The 24,169-nt window shown below is 41.8% G+C and overlaps 1 protein-coding gene and 1 long non-coding RNA gene across 2 annotated transcripts in view; both read left to right on the forward strand.

The window, feature by feature from the left end:
• Positions 1–13,682, forward strand: part of STIM2 (stromal interaction molecule 2) — a 151,593-nt gene extending 137,911 nt beyond the window's left edge. The window contains exons 11-12 of the mRNA XM_039236643.1: positions 7,168–7,441; positions 12,232–13,682. Coding sequence (XP_039092574.1) covers positions 7,168–7,441; positions 12,232–12,709 — 752 coding nt within the window. The 3' untranslated portion in view covers positions 12,710–13,682. The remainder of the gene's footprint in view (positions 1–7,167; positions 7,442–12,231) is intronic.
• A 985-nt stretch (positions 13,683–14,667) lies between these two features.
• On the forward strand, positions 14,668–22,511 carry LOC120234693. Its single transcript, XR_005529167.1, has 3 exons — positions 14,668–15,043; positions 19,320–20,165; positions 21,657–22,511. It is a non-coding gene; the product is annotated as an uncharacterized LOC120234693 (long non-coding RNA).
• Positions 22,512–24,169: the final 1,658 nt, after the last annotated feature.

The raw sequence follows: 24,169 nt of genomic DNA on the forward strand, positions 1-24,169 counted from the left end.
TTCACTTCTGAAATCTGTGATAAAAATTTTGTGCATTCTTCATTTTCTCTTTTTTTCTTTTTGTGATTAATACCTTGTCTTTATTATGTGAGAATAATATATCAGGTGCGTATCCATGTAAATATACACACACATATATAGTAACACACCGTATGTGCTAAACATAGTACAGGCAAAGTACTCAGCTTTGAGGGTAAGTATCCTTTCTAATGGCAGCTTAATCTATAGTAGAAAGTAAATATTAGGGGAAAGATCTTGGAAACTTGAGTTCTAGCCCTAGCTCTGCCACTGGAAAACCAACTGTGTGACTTTGAGCTAGTCTGTGATTTATCTTAAATTGAGTTGCCCTTCCCAGTAGGCATGGTTTTGTTGTTGTTGATTTGCTTTTCTAATTCTGTCCTTTTGTTGAAGAGCATCCTTTTCCTGTATTTTAACTCACGAAGCACTGAATCAGTTTACTTTTAAATAGAAAAGTGCTTGTGTTAAGAAAAACATTTTTTTGTTGCTAGAAAGTAGGACTCCTCCCACAGGTGGCTTTTTAAATTTTTTTTATTATTCTTTTTTTAATGTTTGTTTACTTCAGGGGGAAGAGAGAGAGAATGAGCACACGTGCAAGAGAGCAGGGGAGGGTCAGAGAGACAGAGAGACAGGGAGACAGAGGCTCCAGAGCAGGTTCTGTGTGACAGTGGAGAGCCCTGTGCGGAGCTCGAACCCAGGAACTGTGATTTCATGACCTGAGCTGACATCAGATGCTTAACCGATTGAGCCACCCAGGTGCCGCCCCACTCCCCCGCCCGACCCAAAGGTGGTTTTAACATGGACAGTTTTCATTATATTGCTTTGTTATGCTGTATTCTTTGTTTTGTTTTTATGCTGTATTCTTTGAAAATGTTTACATTGTAAGGAATACATTTTGGTAGGAAGGTGAAATTTAAGTATTTTAGATTTTTAATTATTTTTAGAATTTATTAATACATATTTGGACTTTTTTGCAAAGTTATATTCTTATATTAGAAATCATTTGAACAACTCTTCATCCTTGTTTTTGCCTGCCTAATTCATTTTCCTGATCTTTGTGACATTTTGAGACAGTGTAGGTAGAACAAGATTCCAAAGAATGGAAAGCAGAATCTAATTATTGATTGGTTGAAAACGTAAATAGAGGGGCGCCTGGGTGGCTTAGTCGGTTAAGCGTCCGACTTTCACTTAGGTCATGATCTCGCGGTTCGTGGGTTCGAGCCCCGCGTCGGGCTCTGTGCTGACTGCCAGCTCAGAGCCTGGAGCCTGTTTCAGTCTGTGACTCCCTCTCTCTCTGACCCTCCCCTGCTCACGCTCTCTCTCTCTCTCCTAGAAATAAATAAAAAATATTAAAAAAAAAAAAAAAAGAAAACGTAAATAGAGATTTTAGTCTTAAGTCATAAACGTTTTCCAGTTTGAATTTTTTTATGCAATTTTTATAGTTTTCCTGACATGATTTATAGAGGGTTCTAATTTTTAAAGCAATTTTATGAAATACAGCCCTCAGTTTGCAGATAAATTGTGAATGACCATGCGCTTATGTTCATTTCTGTGGCTTTAATTCTCAGGCTTAATGGCAGATAGATAACAGGAGTCAGTTGGGGAGGCACCGAGCTCTTAAAGCAGGAGAGAAGAGAGGACAGATTATAAATGCAGTGCCTCCTGGCATGTGTTCATTTCCCGCGGCTCATGCTACAGGATAGTTATGGCTGGCTCTGCTGTTGGAATATTGTCAACTTGTTTATTTGAATTATATGCCCTTAAACTTGCCAAATGCCACACGACTCATAAGTATTTGATTCTGTTTGAAAACTGTAGCTTCTTAAAGTCACAGTTCCTCCTCAGAATCCATAATTATTCAGTATCAGAAGTATGCATGAAGATATGTTCCTAAATTAACTAGTTTATTTTCTTTGCTTTTTTGTTTTGAAGTTTTTTTTGATGGGGCAAAATAGCTCTATGTGACTAATTGCCTTAAGGTTTCAGTGATTACAATATACAGAGAAATTTGAAATGTGAAAAAAGTACAAAAGTTTATTTTAAATTTAGTATGATTTAGAAATTCTGTGATCTAATTTCTTATCTGTGAAAAAGAACTCCTGCCAAAGATTGCACTCTGAGAGCACTACTTCCACCCAGTGGCCCAACAGTGATACTCCACTCTGCTCGGTTATGAAAGCATAATTCCGTATGCTAGGGTAGGATGGAGGCCTTTTTATTTATATACTCTCTGAGAAGTTTTAAATTTGTACCCTGAGTATGTGTGAATTTTTGTAAGTGTGAAGTAACAGGAAACGTGCCTGTGGAGCAAAGTAAAAGATTGGAAAACTGTACACAGAATAGTATTGTCTGTGTTTGACTTTGTATAAAGAAAAAAGATGGGCGCTTGGGTGGCTCAGCTGGTTGAGCATCCAACTTCGGTTCAGGTCCTGATCTCACGGCTCATGGGTTCGAGCCCCGTGCCAGGCTCTGTGCTGACCGCTCAGAGCCTGGAGCCTGCTTTGGATTCCGTGTCCCTCTCTTGCTCTGCCCCTCCCTCACACATGCTCTGTCTGTCTCTCTATCTCTCAAGAACAAATAAAACATTTAAAAAAAAAAGAGAGGGGCTCCATGAGTGGCCCAGTTGGATAAGCACCCGACTCTTGGTTTCAGCTTGGGTCATGATCTCATGTGATTTGTAAGATCAAGCCCTGTGTCGGGTTCTGGGTTGACAGCACAGAGCCAACTTGGGATCCTCTCTCTCTCTCTCTCTCTCTCTCTCTCTCTCTCTCTCTCTCTCTCTCTCTCCTCCTCCCTCCCTCCCTCCCTCCGTCTCCTCCTCCTCCTCTGCTCATGCTTTCGGTCTCTTTCTCTCTCAAAATAAATAAACCTTAAAAAAATATAAAATATTATCAAAGGTTGGCGCTTTGTGGGTAGGAGAACAGATGATAGTTTTCTCCTATTTTATAGTATGTGCTAAATATTCATAGCGGGAATGTGGTTTTAGTTTATTTAAAATTTCTTAAGTCCTTCACATCTGCTTAAAAGTACTGAAAATAAAATGCTCACCTGCTACAAAGATAAACAGATTTCAGTAATTTGCCTTACTCCTCTCTTTGCCCAAAATAAACTGTTATACATAAGCTAAAGCACATGGCCTCCCCTTCCTTCTCTTCTCAAGTTGTGAGAACTTATTATACTTTTATTACAGGAAGATGTATCTATAAACAGCAGACAAAATTGTTTAAAAATTTGCATACAGAGGTCACCTGCTGGCTCAGTCTGTAGAACGGATGAGTCTTGATTTCGGCTCAGGTCATGATACCAGGGTCGTGGGATCTAGCCTCGCATTGGGCTCCACTGAGTGTGGAGCCTGCTTAAGATTCTTTCTCTACCCCTCTCCCCATCTCAGGCTCTCTCTCTCAAATTAAAAAAAAAAAATTACATAAATGCTAATCACACTGTTGATAATGTCTTGCAACTCTTTTTGCTCACAAGTATATCTTAGAAATTCTCCATATTAATATACAGCTACATTAAATTCACTGTAACTGTTTAATGAGTTAACCACAGTGTATCTGTTTATTCTTGATAACAATAAACCACAGTTCATCCATTTTTCTCCTGAGATAGGTAGGTTCTTTGTACTTTTTTGCCTTTGCAGATAGTACTGCAGTGAGCATCCTTACCTTACCTTTATCTCCTTTGTGCATAAGTTTCTTTGGGTGGACACCTAGGAAATGGATCACTTTTAGTCACTGGGAGGGCAGCTGTTACTAGTCATTGTCAGGTTGCTCTCAAAATGATTCTGTTCCTTTTTATACCCAGCATTTATGAGAGCTTTTCTGCCTGTATCCTCACCAGTCCTTGGGATAGCCTGATTTGTTTTGTAACTTGACTGAGTATGGTATAATACCATAGTTTTATTACAATTTTTATTTCCTTGATGACTTTTGAAGTTGAGTACCAGTTCATTTATTAGTGGTTGTCATTAAGATTTCTTCCTCTCTGAATTTCTTATTCCTACTGTGGAATCCCTCCCAAGATTCCTTCCTGATCTGGAAGAGGGTTTTTTGTTTTGTTTTAATATTTTCTGGTTATTTGATGGTTGTAGATAGCTTCTCCCAAGCTTTGGCTTTTCTTTTTCAGTGAACTATGTTGTTTACTTTTTCAATCATATGAGCTTTTAAAAAAACATTTCTAATGACAAATTTATGAACCTGATTTGTGCTTTTTTAATATCTTTTTTTAGAAGATGATAGATGTTTCCCCTCCTAAAAATTTTTTTAGATTTGCTTTAATCCTTTAGTCTTTTAATCTACCTGGAAGTTATTTTTGTTCATATTGTGGGATAGGAATCTAAATCCGTCTCCTGATGTGTGGATAAACAGGTGTCCCAGCCGCATTCCTGCTCTCTCCCTGCCCATCTGTAACCACACTTCTCTCCACAGGTGCAGCCTCTCTGTTTTGTTCCATTGCTTTCATTCTGCTTTAGTTGCTGTTTATAGTTTTATAGTATGTGTTGGGGTTTGCTAGATCTAAGTCTTCCTTTATTATTCAAATTCAGGATTGTTATTCTTGGCTAATACGAGTTTTACAATTAGCTTATGAAACTCCATAAAAGGTTTCATTAAGGTTTTACTGGAATTTCTTTGAATTTATTGATGCATTTGGTAAGAGTTGTTATTTGTAAATTTTGTTTATTAAGATCTTCTCTTATGTCTTTAAGTAAAATATAAACTTTTCTCTGTATTCTTTCACATCTTTTCTAAAAAGATTAATTTCTGGATACCCCATAGGATTTTTTTTTTTGGTAAAAAAAATTTTTTTATACATGTTACCTTTCTTAAAAAAAAAAAAATCCTATGTGAAATTGCTTATTGCTGATGTCTAGAGAACCACTGTTGACTTTCCAAGTTGATCTTATATAGAGAAATAGTGAATTCTCAAATGAGTCTTTTGGATTTTTGTGTGTGTGCAATAAGAAGTTATTTTTTCTTTTTCAGTCCTTATATCCCTCCCCTTATTTTCCAGTCTAAGATCTCCAGTAACATGTTGAGTAATAGTGGTGATTGCAGGCAATAATGATTGTCATTTCTTACTTTAAAGGGAATGCTCCCTACCATGAAGTGTGATTTTTTTTTTTTTGTTTTTGTTTTTGGTAGATTACTTTTAAGTTAAGGAAATTAATTTTATTCCTATTTTGTTAAGAATGGTTGTTCTTTTAAATCAGTGGATGTTAAAATTTACCAAATTCTTCCCTGTGTAATTTGAAGTGATCAGTTGTATTACTTTTCTTTATTCTGTTGTATAAAAGGAGCCTAGTGTGTGAATGCGTGTAGAAAAGTCAGGGGAAGGACAGGTGCTGGTCAAATGTTAGGGAACGATTGAGCTATTCGTTGAACTTAGCAACAAGGAAGTAGATTTTGACTTTGTTGAGAACAGTTGTGCTGAAATTGTACCTGAACACTTTACACTCTTTGAATTAAAATGAACAGTGCAGAAAGTAACAGATAAAATTCTTCATAAAAGGAAGAGAGATATGTCAGTTGAAAAACAGTCTGAGGACAGAGGAGAGTTTTTTGTTGCTCTTGTTTATCATTTTGTTTTTTAGGTTTATTGTTTCAGCATTGATTTTTTAAATGCTATTGGGAAATAGAGGCAAATAAAAGCAACAGAATGACTACTCAGTAGAGTAAGATGCTTGAGCCTGGGGTAGAGCATGGGACAGATAAGTGGAAGGAGCAGACTGTTTGAACTAGAAAGGTAGACAATTGGTCAGAATCTCAGTTGTCTGTCTGTTGTCTTGATATATAATACCAAAAATGGAGCGATGCCGAGTGAGGAGGCAAGACAGGGTTTGAGAGTGGGCGGCGGTGTAGATGTCTGGAGAGGAGGGGAAACCAAGATTGGCTAAGGGGTTGGGAGGTCATACAAATGATTGGTAAGGGGATGACTGGGAGCTGGGATGAGTGGAGTAGAGATGGTAGATTCAGGTGGCTTAATAGTGTGAGCTTCAAAAAGAGCACAGTTTTGCAGAAGGGTGTAGGTAGGAGTGAGCGTTTCCAGAGAATAGTGCTGGGGGTAGTGAGGAGGCCACCAGACTGAAGTTCTGGTGTTGCATCGCGGGAGGCATGCACAGCAATAAGCAGACTCAGCGCGCAAAGGCTGTTCTGACGTAGGGGAGGTTGGTTTCAGTTAACGCAAGGAAGTGGAGTGCCCATGCAGTGAAGAAGTTAAGTGTGTAAGGAAAGTTTTCTCCTTGCCTGGGTCTAGACTGAGACTGGAGCAGAAACAAGATGATCTAAGACTTCTGGTTAGTTCCATGTTCATCAGTGTTAAGGAAACAAGTTTTGGTCTGACGTCTGCTTAACAGGTTGAGAGACTATGTACACAGTGTTCAAATGACGCCTGACTAAAAACTTCTTAAAGAGAGGGGGTCGAACGTAAGAGGCTCTTACTTACAGCGAACAAAGAGGCTGCCGGAGGAGAGGGGATGGGCTGAGATGGGTGTCGGGGATTAAGGAGGGCACTGGTCGTGATGAGCACTGGGTGTTACATGTAAGTGATGAATCACTGAATTCTACTCCTGGAACCAATATTACACTGTATGTTAGCTAACTAGAACTTAAATCGAAACTAGAAACGTGAAAAATAAAATAAAACTTCTTGAAGTTCAAACAAGTTACACGATCTCGAGATAGCTGTTGAAAATGTCAACCTGTTTTTTTACTGATAGTTTTCATCTTTTAATGGTAACATTAACAAAGTTTTGCAGCAAAGTACAGATTCCTTAAAAATATGCCATATTGATTTTTCAGCTTAAAGATTTATTATCCTGGATAACTTTTCAAGACTTTGTGGTTAGGAATGCCAGATTTCATGTTAGAACCTCGTGTGTTTATGTTCTCTCCTGTTTATTTTCTAGACCTGCTTTCATTTTTATTACACTTTATTTTTTTAATTTCTGAACACTGCCGAGAAGCGGCAGAGGTGATGGGGGCGGGTGATGACAGGGCAGGTCCTTCCCCAGTCAGGGCTGGGCCGCCGTGGCGGTAGGAACGGCCCGATCTCCAGTGGGGGGGGGGGGGGGGGGGGGGGGGATGCCCACAGCAGGCCCGGAGGCAGCCCAGGTCTCACGCGCACGTGTGTGTTTGTGCTTCGTTTCAGGGACCATGGCCAAACCCACCAGCTCGTTGGCCAGAAGCAGCAGCCTGTGCCGCTCCCGCCGCAGCATCGTGCCAGCCTCACCACAGTGCGCGCGCGCGCAGCTGCCTCCGCATGCACCCCACCAAGCCCACAGCCGGCACCCCCAGCACCCCCAGCACCCCCAGCACTCCTTGCCTTCCCCGGACCCTGATATCCTCTCAGTGTCAAGTTGCCCTGTCCTGTATCGAAATGAGGAGGAGGAGGAGGCCATATACTTCTCTGCTGAAAAGCAATGGTATGGCCGTGACTCCACTACAGTAGAGGCTGGGCTGGAGGGCGGGCACGGGTGGGTAGGAGGGGTGCACGGGTGAGCTTTCCGGCGCTGCACAGCCAGTTACCACAGACTTGGCGGCTTCCGGCAGCGTCCGTTTATTAACCCTCAGTTCTGTTTGCCTAAGTCCAAGCGTGGTGTGGCTGGGTTTTCTGCTCAGGGACTTGCAAGGCCAGATTCAGGGTGGTTGCCTGGCCTTGTTCTTCTCTGACACTTGAGAGCCACTTCGAACTCCTTTGGTTGTGACAGAATTCAGTTCCTGTGGTTACAGCACTGAGGTCCCGGTTTCCGTGCCTGCCCTTGGCTAAGGCCGCCGCCAGTTCCAGGCAGGCGTACACTGGGCCTTGCTGGGCCCGGCCTCTGCCCTCAGAGGCAGCAACAGAGACTAGGCCTTCTGACAGGTCCCTTGGAATCTCTGGTGTCCCCTGTCTCTGATCTCTGGATCCAGTTTTAAAAGGCTCCCCTGGATAATGATCTTTCTTTGTGGAGATCAGCTGATTTGGGGCCTGGGTCACATCTCAGAATCCCTCCATGGCAGCACCTCTGTTAGCCTTTGATAGAATAACTGGCAGAACATGTGTGTACCCAAGGCTAGAAACTTCAGGACCATCTCAGAATTCTGCCCACTATGGACAGGTAGATATTGTGCCATGTAAGCTTGGAGACCCTGCAGGTGACTCAAGTCCCAGAACACAAAGTTGTCCTTTGAGTGGTTTTATATATAAAATACGAAGGCATAAACTTAAGTATACTTGAACACAAACATTAAATATGACTGAGTTTTTAAAATATTTGTTGCTACTTAATGATTTTTTTTTCTATTGTGTGCTAGTACCTGGCTAGCAAACAGGAAATATCAGACGTCAAAGGTGTAAGGAAGTGTTAAGAACTTAAAATAAAGGAGGGCATTATGTTCATAGGAGTCTGTTGGTATAAAGTGGGCATAGTGTGTCCAGCCCTGCCGAGGGACCACCGTGCTCCCGGAGACCTGTGCATCGGGGGCTCTCCTAAACCCCTCCCTCTTTCAGAGCAGTGTGATATTAAGTGACGGAAAACTGACGCTGGCTCCTGAATTTGTGAACACTTCATAGCCATGTAGCCCTGAAGTCTTCCTGTCTTCAGATGAAAAACAAAACCAAAGGGAAGGACGGGACGCTCTCCTGCTCCGGCTCCTCTCTGTCATGTGATTCTTTAGTTGGCATCATCGTCAGATGATAATTTTCATACATGATTGTTTTATCTCTAGTGAGAGTAAACTTTGTGAGTAGCCAAGATCATTATGGCATATTCCTGAGGAGATAGCCCAAGATCTGTATCCTCATTACAGCTGGAAATTTGACACGTTTGCTTGGATACCACGTTCTGATTAGTTTTGTGTATCATCTTCGCAGTAAAACAAACCATGGTCACCTGCAAGGTGGCTTTGCTGACAGAACTCGTTTGTGTGGCATATGGAAATTGCTAGGGAAACTAGAGCTCTGTGTCCAGTAGGATTTTCGTGTTTATGGAAATGAGTAGTCTTCATTTCAAATAACGATGTCAGAAATGCACAGCTGTCTTGTAAATATGAGAATTTGGATTCAGAAAACTTTTCCTCCTCTTTATGTAGTCTCTTACATGATGAACCAGTAGAGTCCTTACAAAATAGTAACAGTAATAACATTCACTATTTACTGATCTTTTACGCTCTATGCATTATGCACACGTATGCCATTTAAATCATACCTTCAGTTGAGTCTTATTATATAGGCATTAAACTTGCATGAGTTCACCTGTGCCTCACTGTGAGAAAGAAATGGAAAAATAGCATAAATGGTACACCTAATTAAATTTAACATTCCAAAGAATATATGCTCTTAAAAATATGCTCAGAGAGCATACCAGTCCTGCACTCTGAAGCTGACTAGTTAGGCAGAAGAATTAACACTGCAGATTATTATTTGTTTTGGAGTTAGGATGTTAGAACTAGAAGTAATTTTAGAGATTAATCAAATTATCTTACTTTGGCAGTGAAATTGAGACCTGGTTAAGTGATTTGCCCCAGGTTATGTAGCTGATTAATGGCAGGCCCAGGACAGGAATTTCAGTCTCCTAACTTAGAGCAGTATTCTTTTCACATACTTTTAGAGTTTAGAGACCAGTTTTTGAAATATTTTTAACCTAGCTTAGAATTTCACACACAAAGCAGCCAAACCACATAATTTTACCAAAGTAAATTGGTAAAATTCTAACTAAATCAGCTTCTGGCTCCGGACAATGAACAGCTTCAGGGAACAGTGATATTTGCTGCATAATAAACGGATATCCACTCCACAAAGAAGTGAACAGAAAGTCCCCTATAGTGATTGATTTCTGAGTCATTTCTCTTTATCTGAGCTGCCTTGTGCCCTCTGTTAGCACTCCCCACTATCATATTGTAAAAGCACTTAATAATCCTGCAGCACATGTAGCTATAAGTATGAAAGCATCATTGAAGTCTTTATTTGCCCCGGGGGATTTGGACCTTCTGAGAGTGTGTAGTGTAATAGAAACAATCTTCACATACATGTGTGAGTAAAATCCGTAGAAATGACTAAATACATTGAGCAATCTAAGATACAGGTCTAAGATACAGGTCTAAAACACGGTATTAACATGAAAAACATGTCAGAAATAATATCACTGTGTGAATAATGATAGTAATCACAGGTCATCCAAGGTGAGAGATCAGTCAGTTCATTTACTCTATAAATATGAACTTAGTTCCTTGCTGTGTGCCGTGCACTTGCTAATAACTCAAGCTGCCAAGACAAGTGAGACCAGGTCGCTCTTGCTGGTAGATTGTGATCACGTGTTCTTGCCTTTTTCTTCCGTCTTCATCTCTCTTCCTTGTCCCACCGTATTTCTTTTGCCAGTGACTTTTTACCTTGACTCTATTTTTTTATTTTTTTTTTATTTCTTATCATTTCTTTCATAGAGTGAACAATATTTGTGTCATTTGTGGTACGTACCAAAACAAGTAAGGCATGATCTCTGTTATCTGAGATCTTCTCTTTTTCTTTCATCTGTCTCTCGTCCATTTGTTCATTCATTCACTCATTCATTCATTTATCACATATTTATTAAATATCCGCTGTGAGTGCAGAGAATACAGAAGTTAGTAAGATTCCCTGTCCTCATGATCTTTTCTTTCTTCTGGAGAGAGAGCAAAAGTTAATATAAAATATCGTTTTGGGTAGTGGGGTTTTCTGGGATGCTAAACAAAGGTACAAAGAAAAGAGAATGCTTTCTAGATAGAGTGGCTAGGGGAAGTCTCTCTGGAGCGAGACCCGGATGACATCGAGAAATAAGCCGCGTAGAGATGGAGGGAAAGAAAAGAGGAGGCAGAGGGAAAGAGCAGGTGCAGGAGCCCCGAGGGAGTCACGGGAGTGGCACGTTGGGAGGAGCCGGCAGCGGCCGTGGGGTGATGAGCCAGCAAACGGCGGGGCCTGCAGCCGGAGCCGCGCCCTGGGCCTGGTCCTGCTGGGCTTTGTGGACATCGACAGCGTCTCTGGATTTTAGCCTGAGTGCGGGAGGAAGCGGTAGAGAGTTTTGTGCAGGTAAATGATGTGCTGTGAGTTTTTAAAATCCACTTCAGTGTCTGTGTGGAGAAGTAGGTGGGAGGCCGGAACAAGAAGGGAAGCAGGGAGACCAGTTAGGAAGCTGTTGCCGTCATCGCGGTGACTCCGGGGTAGTGTGGTTCAGGAAGAGTGGTGGTGGCAGTGGGGGGTGACAGGTGTTGGATTTGAGGTGTATTTTGAAGGAATGGCCGATAACATTTACTGTATGTTGGCCTTGGGGTTGTGAACTTTTGTCTTCTTTTTATTCTTCTCTCTTTACTGTGGAGAAGAGGGGGCCAGAAATCACAAAGGGATAAACCTGTGAGAATTTATTGAATGTCTGCTTTTTAAAAAATAGTGTTGGGGCACCTGGGTGGCTCAGGCAGTTAAGTGTCTGACTCTGGGTTTCAGCTCAGGTCAGGATCTCATGGTTTGTGGGATCGAGTCCCATGTCAGGCTCGGGCTCTGTGCTGACAATGTAGCTCTCTCTAGAGGATTCTCTCCCTCTCTCTCTCTTTCTCTCTCTGTCTCTCTCTCTCTCTCTCTCTGCTGTTCCCCAACTTGAACCCTCTCTGTATCTTTCAAAATAAATAAATAAGCTTAAAAAAATAGTGTTACATCATTGACTTTCACCTCCCATCCCCCCTCCATTCCTTCATTTCTAAACTTGGGAGAACTTACATTTTAGCTTAGTATATCCCTTTCTTCCTACCTCAGGAAGATATATTTCATCAACTTAATGACTAAAAATAAAGGGAGAGATAGTGACTCAAGTTTTTCTTTTAAAATATAAAATGTCAACTATGTGATTTAGAAAGAAAAATAATATTGAAACAAAACACAAATGTAGCTGAAATGAAATGATTAAATCTGTAAAATTGAAACATTTTCATTTCTCTGACAATTGAAGGAGATGTAACATCAGTTTCTTAGATTGGAAGATTTTATTTTTATAGTTTACATAAATATTAAACATTGAGCATTGATAAGTTATATTACTTCAAGTAGTAATTTTCCGATTTTGTCAAAATGTGTGTTGAATTTTAGTATTTCTTCCATTTACATTTTGATAAATTAAAAAACAGAAGTTGTTTTAGTTAGAATTAATTAGAATGTCTGCTGGTAATCTTAAAAAGTATGGATTTAAAATTTTACCGCTGTCTCCGCCCCATCCAGGGAGGTACCAGACACAGCTTCAGAATGTGACTCCTTAAATTCTTCCATTGGAAGGAAGCAGTCTCCTCCTTCGAGCCTCGAGATATACCAAACGTTGTCTCCTCGGAAGATCTCACGAGATGAGCTCTCCCTAGAGGATTCATCCAGAGGGGATTCACCCGTGACTGCAGATATCTCTCGGGGTTCTCCTGATTGTGTCGGTCTGACGGAAACGAAGAGTATGATCTTCAGCCCGGCCAGCAAAGTGTACAACGGCATCCTGGAGAAGTCCTGTAGCATGAACCAGCTCTCTAGCGGCATCCCGGTGCCGAAACCTCGCCACACGTCCTGTTCCTCCACTGGCAAAGACAGCAAAGCGGCACCGGAAGCCCCGCACGTGGCCAGGATAAGCAGCATCCCTCACGATCTTTGTCATCATGTAGAGAAAAGCAAAAAGCCATCAAAAATCAAAAGCCTTTTTAAGAAGAAATCTAAGTGAACCGGCTGACTTGATGGAATTCATTCAAGGGGCGTCTTTAAACTGTTATCTCCCATCTTCCACTCCCCCACGCCCCCTTTTTTTTGTTTTGATTTTAGGAATGTAACTCCACTGGGGCTTTCCAGACCGGCTGCCATAGTGGAATGTCCTAAGGGCAACTGTCTACTGTCTGCTTATTTAAGTGACTATACAATCAGTTCATCAAGCCAGTTATTACTGAAAAATCTTTAAGAGATGAGACAGTTTACAGTCATTTCTGCCTATTTATTTCTGCTTTGTTATTAGTGATGTATATACGACATTTTGTTCAAAGCCACTATGGACTTACAAGCTTTAATGGACTAGTAAGCCAGCATGGGCTTGCAAAAATTTCTTGTTTACCACACCATCTTCTTATCTTTCCACAGAGCTATTTACATCCTGGACTTAAATAACTTAAAGTAAAACTAATTGCACTACCGTTTTCCAGACTGGAAAAAAAAAAAAAAATCTCTGCAAGTGAAACTGTATAGAGTTTATAAAATGACTATGGATAGGGGACTGTTTTCACTTTTAGATCAAAATGGGTTTTTAAGTAGAACCTAGGGTTTCTAATTGACTTGATTTCTGGAAACGAAAACCCACGCTTTTATTATGGGAAGCTTCTTTAAATGCATTTAATATTATAAAGTTTCAAGTCCTGCTGTAAAGATCATGTTGTTTTGTTTTCCCCAGGGCTTTCACTGTGATTTACTGCATTGCAGGCTGTATGAGAAAATATAAATAATTTAGGAGAGAGAAGGCTCTTGATTCCTCACACACGTGGAAGATTTCAAATTTGACTGAAGGACCTAACACATTCACAAGTTTAAACTGAGGTCGGGGACTTGGGGATTCAAGCACTTGTTTACAGACTTTGAATAACATCAAAGAAGTTATGGTTTGTGAAGAATTTGTACTGTGGAAAAGATAATAAATTGCAGACATTATTGTGTGGGGCTGTGTTGATTTTTGCTGATAACACTCCACTGAAAACACTATACATTGTCTGGAGAGCTCGGTAACCCGTCTTGTTGCTTAATTGCACTATAAGAAACCGTGATTTGGAAGTTGTCAACAAATTTCTTTCCATTTTATATTGTTTGTCCTATTTTTATGTAGTTTGAAATGTTTAAATGTTCTAATATCAAGATTAACAAATATAAATTTATGGTGCATTTAGATTGTGTTGTATCAATTTGTAAAGCTCGGGGTTCATTAAACCACTAGGTTATTGTAAGGGTAGCTTTTACTGTGGAGATTGTCACATTGGGCAGCAAACTACATTCACATCTGGACAGTTTTTGCCTGAATACTTCTCTTAAAAGTCGGTCATAAATGTTGTGGATGATGCAGCGTGGATGGATGTGTGATGGGCAGTGGGCACGTATTGGCTAGGATGGGTTTTCAGCATTATGGCGAAAATAGGGAATGTCCAACCCAGTCCCGCTTAGAAGAAAATGCGAAAATTGTGGTGGTTTATTCTCTGTAGCACTGTTGTTGAAAACTGTTGAGGTCTTGAATGATACTTCTATGTGTCAGAGCCAGTGTTGCAAGGGCAAAGACTGACTGAAGCAGACGTAGTGTTGTAGGGCACAGAAGGGAAGATAACCTGACGGGTCAGGAGTTGCAGAGCAATGGCACTGAAGCTTATGCGGCCGGGAGCCGTGTGCACGAAGAATTGAAAAGCCTTCTGAAACGACTCTTCAGAGTGAAGGGAATACCATTATCTTTCTCCTTCTTAACAACCAGGCAGTTAGTTCTTTCCTTTGAAAATTGCAAAAAGGGTGAGAGAACTTTGCAGCTTGAAGGGTAAAAGCTGCTGGGGCAGGTTGTGGGGTGGGAGGGGGTGGCTCTAGGGGCTCCCACCTGGCCTGCAGCCTGTTGAAGGTTAGCAGGGAATCTGGGTCAAAGCCACCGGATGCTGGTGGTGGGGGCTGGGGTGGGAGAGGCCAGCCTAAGTGCAATGTGGGCCGACTTTTGGTTTGTGCTAACTTCCATGTGCTTATTTATAAACAAATTCGGCCAAAGATTTTTACTGCTCTGAGTTGCGTGTATTAACTTGGCGTTAGTACAGCGCTCTGTGTTTGCATACTCAACAGAGAGGTATTGAGTTTTAGAAAGCCATAGTAATTTCTGTGCTGTATCATTTACATGTGAAGAGTTGGGCATTTCTGTGTTTTTTTAATTACCCATTTGTTACCTTATTAACCTTATAAAACTATGGTGTTTTTCTGATTTTAAAAGTAATACCCTCCTTACGGTAAAAAATCGATTCATGATAGAAAAGTATGAACGAGGATAAACGAACAGCAGGTGGGTCAAATTCTACTGCCCAATATAATTGCTTTTCAGATTTTGGTTCATTTTGCCGGATCATTTTCTACATATTGATATATATTCTACATAACTGAAAACAAATCATATATATTTAATTTTATATCATGCTTCTCTCTTAATATAAGCATTTCCCCAACATCATTAAAATCTCATGAACATCATTTTAATGACTATGATATGCCATTGTTTGGATATATCCTAATACTTGTAATTATTCTTTTATTAATCTTTAGGCTATTTCTGATTTCTGGTATGTGAAATACTAGGATTTTACATTTATTGAGCACCCTGTACTAGGCACAGTTTTAAACTCTTAATATATATTCTCATATAATCTTTACACCCACCCCATAAGGTAGGTATTTTTTTGTTTTGTTTTGCTTTTGTTTTTAATAACTCATTCCACTGATGAGGAAACTGAGCCCAGAAAGCTAATAGTTTGCTGAAGGTCACATAGCTAGTAAGTGGTAATAATAACTTCTAAGTCATACGTACCACATAAATTCTAATCAACATTTTAACATTTTAATTCCTTAGAATATATATTTTTAGAAGTGAATAGAAAAACTTAAAGACAATTTATGTGTCATTGTGTATATGTATCTACACACTCATTGTCTTACATATATGCCTTGAGTGTAACCGTGTTTGAGGTTTCTTATCTGTATAGCCATGTGTATAGCCCCTGAGTACCTGAGTGTATGAATGCCCTTTTCCTTCACACTGTCACTTCTGAATTATCATTTGGTTAAAACTTTGCTAATTTAATTGGTATATAATGTCTAGTATGGTTGGAAAGTTTTTCATGTTACATATCTTTCATTTCAGTGAAGTGTCTGTTCATGTTCTTTGCCCATTAAGTTCCTGGGGCCCTAGTGTTTTTCTAATTCTTCTACAGTCTTGCAAATGTAGCTATTCTTGTATCCTCCATTTACCAACTAAAACAGTGATTTTTAAAAACCATACTTGCATTTTCCATGTTTATTTTTTAATGTAAGCAAAAGAAAACCTACAGGTAAGTTTTAGTCTTACTGATTTCCTGTCTTTAGGTCTTGAATAGTTTTTCCCAAAGAAATTACAGGTAAGAGACAATATAGAATCCACTTAATTCATTCAACAGGTATTTAATAGTCCACCAAGCATCACAGTCCTCAGCTCTGTAGGTATAGAGACTAATGTGACCAGTACCTCCCCTAAAGGACCTCCTCAGTATCTAGTAGGGGAGACAGACCAAACAGAAGTCCTTGTAATAAGGGCAGTGACAGAAATGTAAACCAAATGTTGGGAAGGTGGGAGCTAACGGGGAGAGGGGCTGTATACTTCAAAAGTATTTCTTAAATCAAGGAACAATGTAATGGTGCTAATTGGTCGAGGACGTAGAGAGATTTGCTATGGCGGAAACATTCAGGTCCAAGGGCAACTTAGTTTTAGGGCTTGCACTAACTAGTAGTCTAGTTCCAGCAAATGAGCTTGCAGTTACTGAGTTCCAGCCAGCCACTTTGTAACCTCTGGGAGGGTGCTCATTGTGGGGCTAAGTTGTTTATCAGAGAGAAGCACAGGGTTTGAGCAATCCCTTGTAAGCCCTGATAGTATCGATAAAAGACTGTTTCCTTCCGCACACCCCAACCCTAGCACAAGGTAGACTTTGTTGAAAGACAGTATCCTTTAGATTTACCCAGGTAGGCCTGATCCTATCTTGAATCCATTGGCTTCAGGCCAGCCTTCAGAATTTTATCTCAGTCCCATGATCGACCTTTCCTGAGGTTACCTGCAGGTCTCCACAGTGGCCCTCATTATCTACGACTGTGTTTGCTGGAGGCCCACATAGGACATTGCAGGGAGGCCTCAGTCCAGATCTTGCTTTCTTACCAGTGTGAAAGGAGTGAGACCATGCCCAGGATCCTCACGTGCATTACAGAATTTTGTCTGCTGGAGTCTCCATTGTCCTGATGGCCCACTTTTTACTGGATTGTGCTGTGATGTCTTCATCAGCCTCCAAAAGTGATGGCGAGCAGTGCGTGCGCTCACCGTGAGGCAGGCAGTGTGCCTTGCCCTCCTGAGACCGTGCTGTGGTCGGGTTTCTAGCCATTCCAGATCTCCACACCTCAGAGCAACAAGCATTTTCTGATTCGGCTTCTCACACTCTCCCTGGTTTGCCCTGGCAGATTCTAGTTCCCTCTGAAAGCAGGACCCTAGGAAGTCTTAACTGGGTCAAAATGGTTCTTTCTCTCTTGTTTCAGAATGTCACGTTTTTGTGGTTTTTTAAAAAATGTTTTTTATTAGAGAGCATGAACAGAGGAGGGGCAGAGAGAGGGAGGGAGACAGAGAATCACAAGCAGGCTTTGTGCTGACAGAGGGGCTCAATCCTTCAAACCTTGAGATCATAACCTGAGCTGAAATCAAGAATCGGATGCTTAACAGACTGAGCCCCTCCGATGCTCCAAGTTTCTTTTTTTTAATTGCAGTATAATTGGCATGTAATATTCTATTAGTTTCAGATGTATATGATAGTGATTCCATATTTTTATACATTACAAAATGATCCCCAGAATGAATGTGGTCTGTCCTCATACAGTCATTACAATATTATTGACTATATTCTCTATGCTGTCCATTACATCCCCATGACTTACTTTATAACGAGGTTTATACCTCTTGTCCCCTTCACCTGTATTATCTAAACCTTTTTTACTCTGGTGACGGACAGTTTGTTTCCTGTGCCTGTGAGTCTGTTTGTTCATTTGTTTAGCTTTTTTGATTCTCATATAAGTGAAATTGTAATTTGTCTTTCTCTGACTTATTTCTCTTAGCATAATACCCTCTAGGTCCATCTATGTTGTTGCAAAATGCAAGATTTCATTCTTTTTTTATGTAGCTCAATAATATTTCATCATATGTACATGCCACATCTTTATTCATCTTTTCATGGACACTTAGGTTGCTTCCATATATTATTGGCTCTTGTAAATAGTGCTGCAATGACCATAGTGGTGCAGATATCTCTTTGAATTAGTGTTTTGTTTTCTTTGGATAAATACCTAGTAGTGGAATTGCTGGATTGAATGTTCTATTTTTAATTTGGGGGATGGGGTGGGATTTTCATACTGTTTTCCTTAGTAGCTGTAGCAATTGACATTCCCACCAACAGTGTTGTTAAGGGTTCCCCTTTCTTCACATTCTCACCAACACTTGTCCTTTTGATAGTAGTTAATCTGACAGGTGAGAAGTGATAGCTCGTTGCAGTTCTAATTTGCATTTCTCTGATGATTTAGTAGAGCGTCGTTTTGTACATCTCTTAGCCATCTGTGTGTCTTCTGTGGAGAAAGTGTCTATTCAGCCCATTTTTTAATTGGGTTGTTTAATTGATATCATGTGTGAGTTCTGGATATATTTGGATATCAACCCCTTATGGAATTATATGACAGGCAAATATCTTCTCCCATCTTTAGTATGTTGCCTTTCTGTTTCGCTGATGGCTTCCTTTGCTGTGCTAAAGTTTTCACATTTTGGCTGCAAATCGTTGTGTAACATACCAGCCACCCTAATGTTGCATTTCCATTAAGAATATCTTGTGTTTGTTTCTAAAGTACAGCCTCTTTAATTGAAGCATCGTAGTTCTAAAGTTGCCACGTGAGCTAATGGCCCAGGTTCAATGTTAACTGCTGAAATACTTTTTAAACCTCTGGTCCCTGAGATGCGGTTGCATCACATTCTAGGGAGATTAAAGGACATCACCACTTAGAAACTGGAAATGGTTTCTAGAGTAAGAATGTGGCTTTTTTGTTTTGTTTTTGAAATATCAGCTATTCAAGTTTGATTCTCCTTGAAAAAGCTTTCTGTTAACACTCATGATGTACATCGGTAGCCAAGAAGAGAATAAGAAATTACAAGAAAGGGGGATTGGATTGCGGAGGATAGAATGAAGCCTGGGTGCAGCCAGAGGTTACCCTTGACCTTTAAAGGTCAGAAGATGAACCTGGAAATAGGACTGGGCATAGGACCTCGGGAAAGGAGGGGACGTAGGGAGGGAAGGGATGCATTTATTGTCAAATCACTAAATCTTGTTCGTTTAATCCCTGAATAGTTCTGCTAATGCCCCTGTGTACTGCCCTGGGGCCTTGCCTTCTTCATTCCTAATTTTATTAACTTCAGCAAGCTAACTGAACCAGGTTTTATCTTCTTGTCGGTGAGCTCGGCCACTCGATGGATTTTCTCTGATTAAAATCTTTTTATGCTTTTCCATTGCCTGTAGGATAAAATATAAACTTTACAGAGACCAGTGAAAGACCTTGATGTTCTGGGCCCTGCTTTTGCCACCAGCCCCAAGGCTGGTGATTATGGGCAGAACTTTACCAGTTACACGGAACTTCATGCAGTTTCCTGAAAGAGCCAGGCGGCTGCCCACCCACCTCCCTGACTGTATGTACGCTCGCTGCTTTTACCTGAATGTCCTCTCCTGGGGCCACTAACTCAGAACCTTTAGCTCAGGTACCTCCAAGAAGTCTTCCATTCCTGTCCTCAATGTGGATGATCCAGCACTTCTATGAATATCCAGAATTTTGTTTACTGTAGCGCTTGCCACGTCGTATCGCAACGGCCGGTTAACTTGTTTGCCCAGGAAACCGAACTGTCCAAGTGCAGAGACTCTGCCTTACTTAGCTTTGAACTCCCAGGGACTGGTCCTTTAGGAACTAAATACATAACATGCCCAATGAATGAGTAAATGCCAGACATTATTGCTGCCTTCAATGTCCAGACTGCTGAGGGTATTCATAAGTTTCAGGATTAGGAAACAGTTCCAGACTATTTCCCAACACAAATAAGCATTGCCCGTGGTGTATTTCCGTTCTCTCACATGGAGATTCCAAGGAAGGAAGAGATCAAAATGACATGGAATGACGAGTATGCTTTCTTCACAAAACATATTTTTACAGCTGGGTCCTGAATGAGGAGGGAGGTCCGAATAAGCCTCATAGGAGAAACAGATTCCTTGCCTTCCAGGCTCTGTTTAGGTGTGTGGTTTGTACAGTTAGCCTGTTCTGTCTGGAGCTCAGCCCCTCTCCTGGACCCAGCATTTAATGGCTGTGCTACCTATCTGGTAAGTAATGAGATTTCTTGTATTGTTAGGTTTCACTCTTTCGATAACGGTAGAGTGAGCATCTGTGATGTGCTGGGTGCTGGACATACAGCAATAGCTAAGGTAAACATAGCCCTTTCTTACCTTGTCGAACAAATCCATAAATAATTGCATTACCATGTGTGTTATTAGTGCCATGAAGAGAAAGTTCCCAGAGCTGTGTAATTATATAATGGAGGTTTAGCTTAACTTGAAGGGTCAGGAAGGACCTTGCTGAGGAAGAGACATTTGCACTTAACCCTGTAGATTCCGTAGGAAACAGACAAGGAGAAGAACGGGTTCTAAGGGGCCCAGGCAGTGGTAACAGCGTGGGTAGAAGGACACCAGGAGAGAAAGAATCAGGTGCCTTCCAGAAGCAGAAAGAAGGTCCATATGGCTGGATTGCAGCCAGGGAGCGAGAGAAAGGGGCAAGATTGTGCAGGGCCTTACAGGCCGTAGGTAAGATTTTAGACTCAGTTCTGAATCAGTGGGAGGGAAATGAAAGGGTTAAAGCATGGGAAAACCCATTCTCATATTTATTTTATCTCTATTGCTACCAGATAGTTTGAAGGGTAAACATGTTGGTTTTTATAGCCTCGAATTCCCTCTGAGCACCTGTCACTAAATTAGATACTCAGTAAATATTTAGCAATTTGGTTTCCAAATGGAGGGAGACAAGTATAAGGCGAGAGTGAGAGGGCACTTCAGGGGACTAATGAGGACCCTTGAGAGAACCCGGGGAGCAGTGGGAAACAAAGTAAGCAGGTGGTCAGCACCTTCAGTTAAAAGCTTTTTATTAGCCAGCTTCAGCGGCTGTAACAAAACACCATAGACTGGAGGGCGAGGGGCTAAAACAGCAGAAGCACATTTTCTCAGTTTTGGGGACTCGAAGCTGAAGATCAAGGTGCTAAAAAGATCGGGCTCTGTGAAGAGTCCTCTTTTGGGTTTGCTCATAGCCGCTTTCTTGCTGTGCCTTCACATGGCGCACGTGCCGTGCACACCCACACGTGCAGAAAACGTTCCAGTCCTATTAAATTAGGACCCTCCTCCCTTATGATCTAGCTTATGCTTAATTACCTCCCTGTAGGTTCCGTCTCCAAATACAGTGGCCTTAGGAGTTAGACCTTCAGCATACAATTTGCGAGGACACAATTAAAATATAATGGATCTCGTGATGTGAACCCACCATAGCAGTGGTTCTCAGCAGGGCTGGAAGTCAGTAGAACTAGGGGGCTTTCTCAAACTGGATATTTAAAGGCCCTATCTTGAAAGTCTCTGCTTTGTTTACTATTAGGCTACAGACTCAGGATCTACAATTTTTTTCAAAGTCTCTCTGGGGTGATGCTGATTGTATCAGGGAGCACTTGCTATATTTCTGTATTTGGGAAGTATTCCAATATCCGGGGTTTTTTTGTGTTTTGTTTTTTGTTTTTAATTTTTGTTGCGTATTGTTTTGTTTCTTTTCCTGATTAGAGTTGAGAGAAGTGAACGTTTTCTAGGCCTGCACAGGAAACACACCTGGCCTTTAGCTCCCTTACTCTCTGTATTAGTCGCCCCGCCGTGACTGGAGGGACTGCGAAGCCCCAGCCTTCCACAGAGTTGGCCGGACGCGTGCCTGGCGCATCTAACTTTCCCACGCGCGGATTGCAAGGCCTAGATTCGAAGGAGAGAAAAGAGGAAGCACAGTTATGAGCTCAGAAGTTTTAAGAGGATTGCATTCGGTTGCAAGTCACGGAAGACACAACTAAGCAGTGAGCGGCCCGAAGAATCTGGGGTTTCCTTCTCCTGGTAAGACTGAGGGTAGGACAGTGGCCCTGTGATGCCATTGGAGACTGAGCTCCTCCGCTCTTCACTTACTCATCCTGAGTTGCCTCGTGGCCCAAGATAACCGTGCTACTTCCGGCATCACGCTCGCATGCCAAAGGTCAAAGGCAACAGGGTGGTGCCCGTTGACACTACTCCCTTGTGAAGAGCTTTTCAAGAAGCCTCACCCAGCACCTGCCTCTTTTCAGCTCCTCCACCAGGGCTGTGCCACATGGCTGTCCGCAGCTGCAGAAGCTGGGACACAGGGTGGTTTAGCATGTCCGCATGGATGTCCGCACATGTGTATGTACGTATGTACGCTGCTGCCTCAAACACAACTAGGGTTCTCCTGGTAGGAAAGGAGGCTGCAATGGATGCTAAGTAGCTAGAAACCTCTGTCATGGGGACAAGGTGAATTCTTAGGTCTAACTCTACTTGGGAAGTCCGCTCTCCAGGGCAGAAGTGTGCGTGCAGAATGCTGAGAACAAACTGAGGACTGATGGGGGGGGGGGGAGAGGGGGGGGGGGGGGGGCACTTGTGGGGATGAGCACTGGGTGTTATGTGGAAACCAACTTGACAACAAACTATTAAAAAAAAAAAATATGTGTGCAGGCAGAGAGGGCCACTGGGCACTTGCCTGACCTTGAGATAAATCAAGGTTTTGAGTTTCTACCATGTGCGAGAAACCATTCTAGATGCTGGCAACACAGTGGTCAGCAAAGGAGACAAAACCCCCGCCACGGAGGAGTTTACACTCGAGCAGGGGGCACCGTATGCCCCGTGTAGCTCGTGAGGTGAAGGAAAGTAGGGTTGTGCCACCGTGCGGGTGGGACTGGTGGGCTCGTTGTCAGGTGGGGCTCGGGAAGACCACCGTTAGGCAGCGGGCACTCGGGTGACAGCAGGAAGCGAGGGACCGAGTCGTGCCAACACCCTGTAATGAGCGTCCAAGGCGGAGTAATCGGGAACAACAGATACAAGGGTCCTGGGTTCTTTCCGTGGTTCTGGTGTTTGCCGGTTTTATGGAGTCTAATTTTTTATCCTGATTTCTTCATATGGACATTGGTATGCGCCGTTCTGCTGCCTGGGAAAGGGCAACTCGGTAGGGGTACCGGTTGCTTTTCTCGCCGCTTTGGAAAAAACGAGATGCCTGAATGTACCTCTTGGGAAATTAAACGCCTCTTCTCACTTCTTTCCACCTCCTGAATCCTGTGTCCTTGGTTCCTTATTCTTTGCGAGACTAGACGCTGTTGTAATTATGAAAACGGACTTTGGAGTCTTGGTAGCTCCGAGCATGAGCCCTGACACTTCCTGTCTCTGATATTGGGCAAATAACTGATCCTCTCAGAGTCTGTTCGCTCATCTATGAAGTCAGGGTGAGAATGACTCCTTCATTATGTTGTGAGTATTAGATGAGATGAGGTGTGTAGAGGGTGCACCACAGCCTGGGTGCCTGTCAGGTATCTCTGACCTTTCCCCTTCCTTGCGATCTTCAACCCCCAAGTGCGTAGAATATCTGGGGTAGGTCAAGTGCTGTCCCTATGAATAAAAAGCTTATAGTTTACCAGCATGTGAGAGCCTATTGTTACATTTATATTCTTTTTTTAATTTAGTTTTTAGTGTTTATTTAGTTTTTGAGAGAGAGAGAGAGAGAATGAGCGAGAGAGCATGAGTGGGGGAGGATTAGAGAGAGAGACACAATCCAAAGCAGGCTTCAGGCTCTGAGCTGTCAGCACAGAGCCTGACACAAAGTTCGAGCTCACGAACCATGAGATAATGTCTTGAGCTGAAACCGAGAGTCAGATGGTTAATGGACTGAGCCCCCCAGGTGCCCCATCACATTCATATTCTTCAGTGAAGTCACATTTGCCAGCCTGTTCCTGCATCTCACCCTAAAGTCTTTTGAAAGGTTGAGATGACACACTTACAGGCCCCCTTGCCAACTTCTACCAGTGGCCACTCAAGTCCTTACGACACCTTCAGATCACTCACCACGCCCACAAGCCCTCAGGCCCGGTAACAGATGACTTATTTGGTATGAACATCTTCAATTTCTTATCCCTGAACCTACATAATTATCTATGTGTACAACTATCCTTTCCTCCTTTCTACACCATCGGAGGAAAAGTTGGTTACTTTTCTAGCCAAGAATTATCTAGCCTTCCTGTTTGTGAATTTTGTGCTTT

This window comes from Hyaena hyaena, unplaced genomic scaffold, assembly GCF_003009895.1.
Source record: "Hyaena hyaena isolate Hyena2069 unplaced genomic scaffold, ASM300989v1 scaffold_114, whole genome shotgun sequence".
NCBI lineage: Eukaryota > Metazoa > Chordata > Mammalia > Carnivora > Hyaenidae > Hyaena > Hyaena hyaena.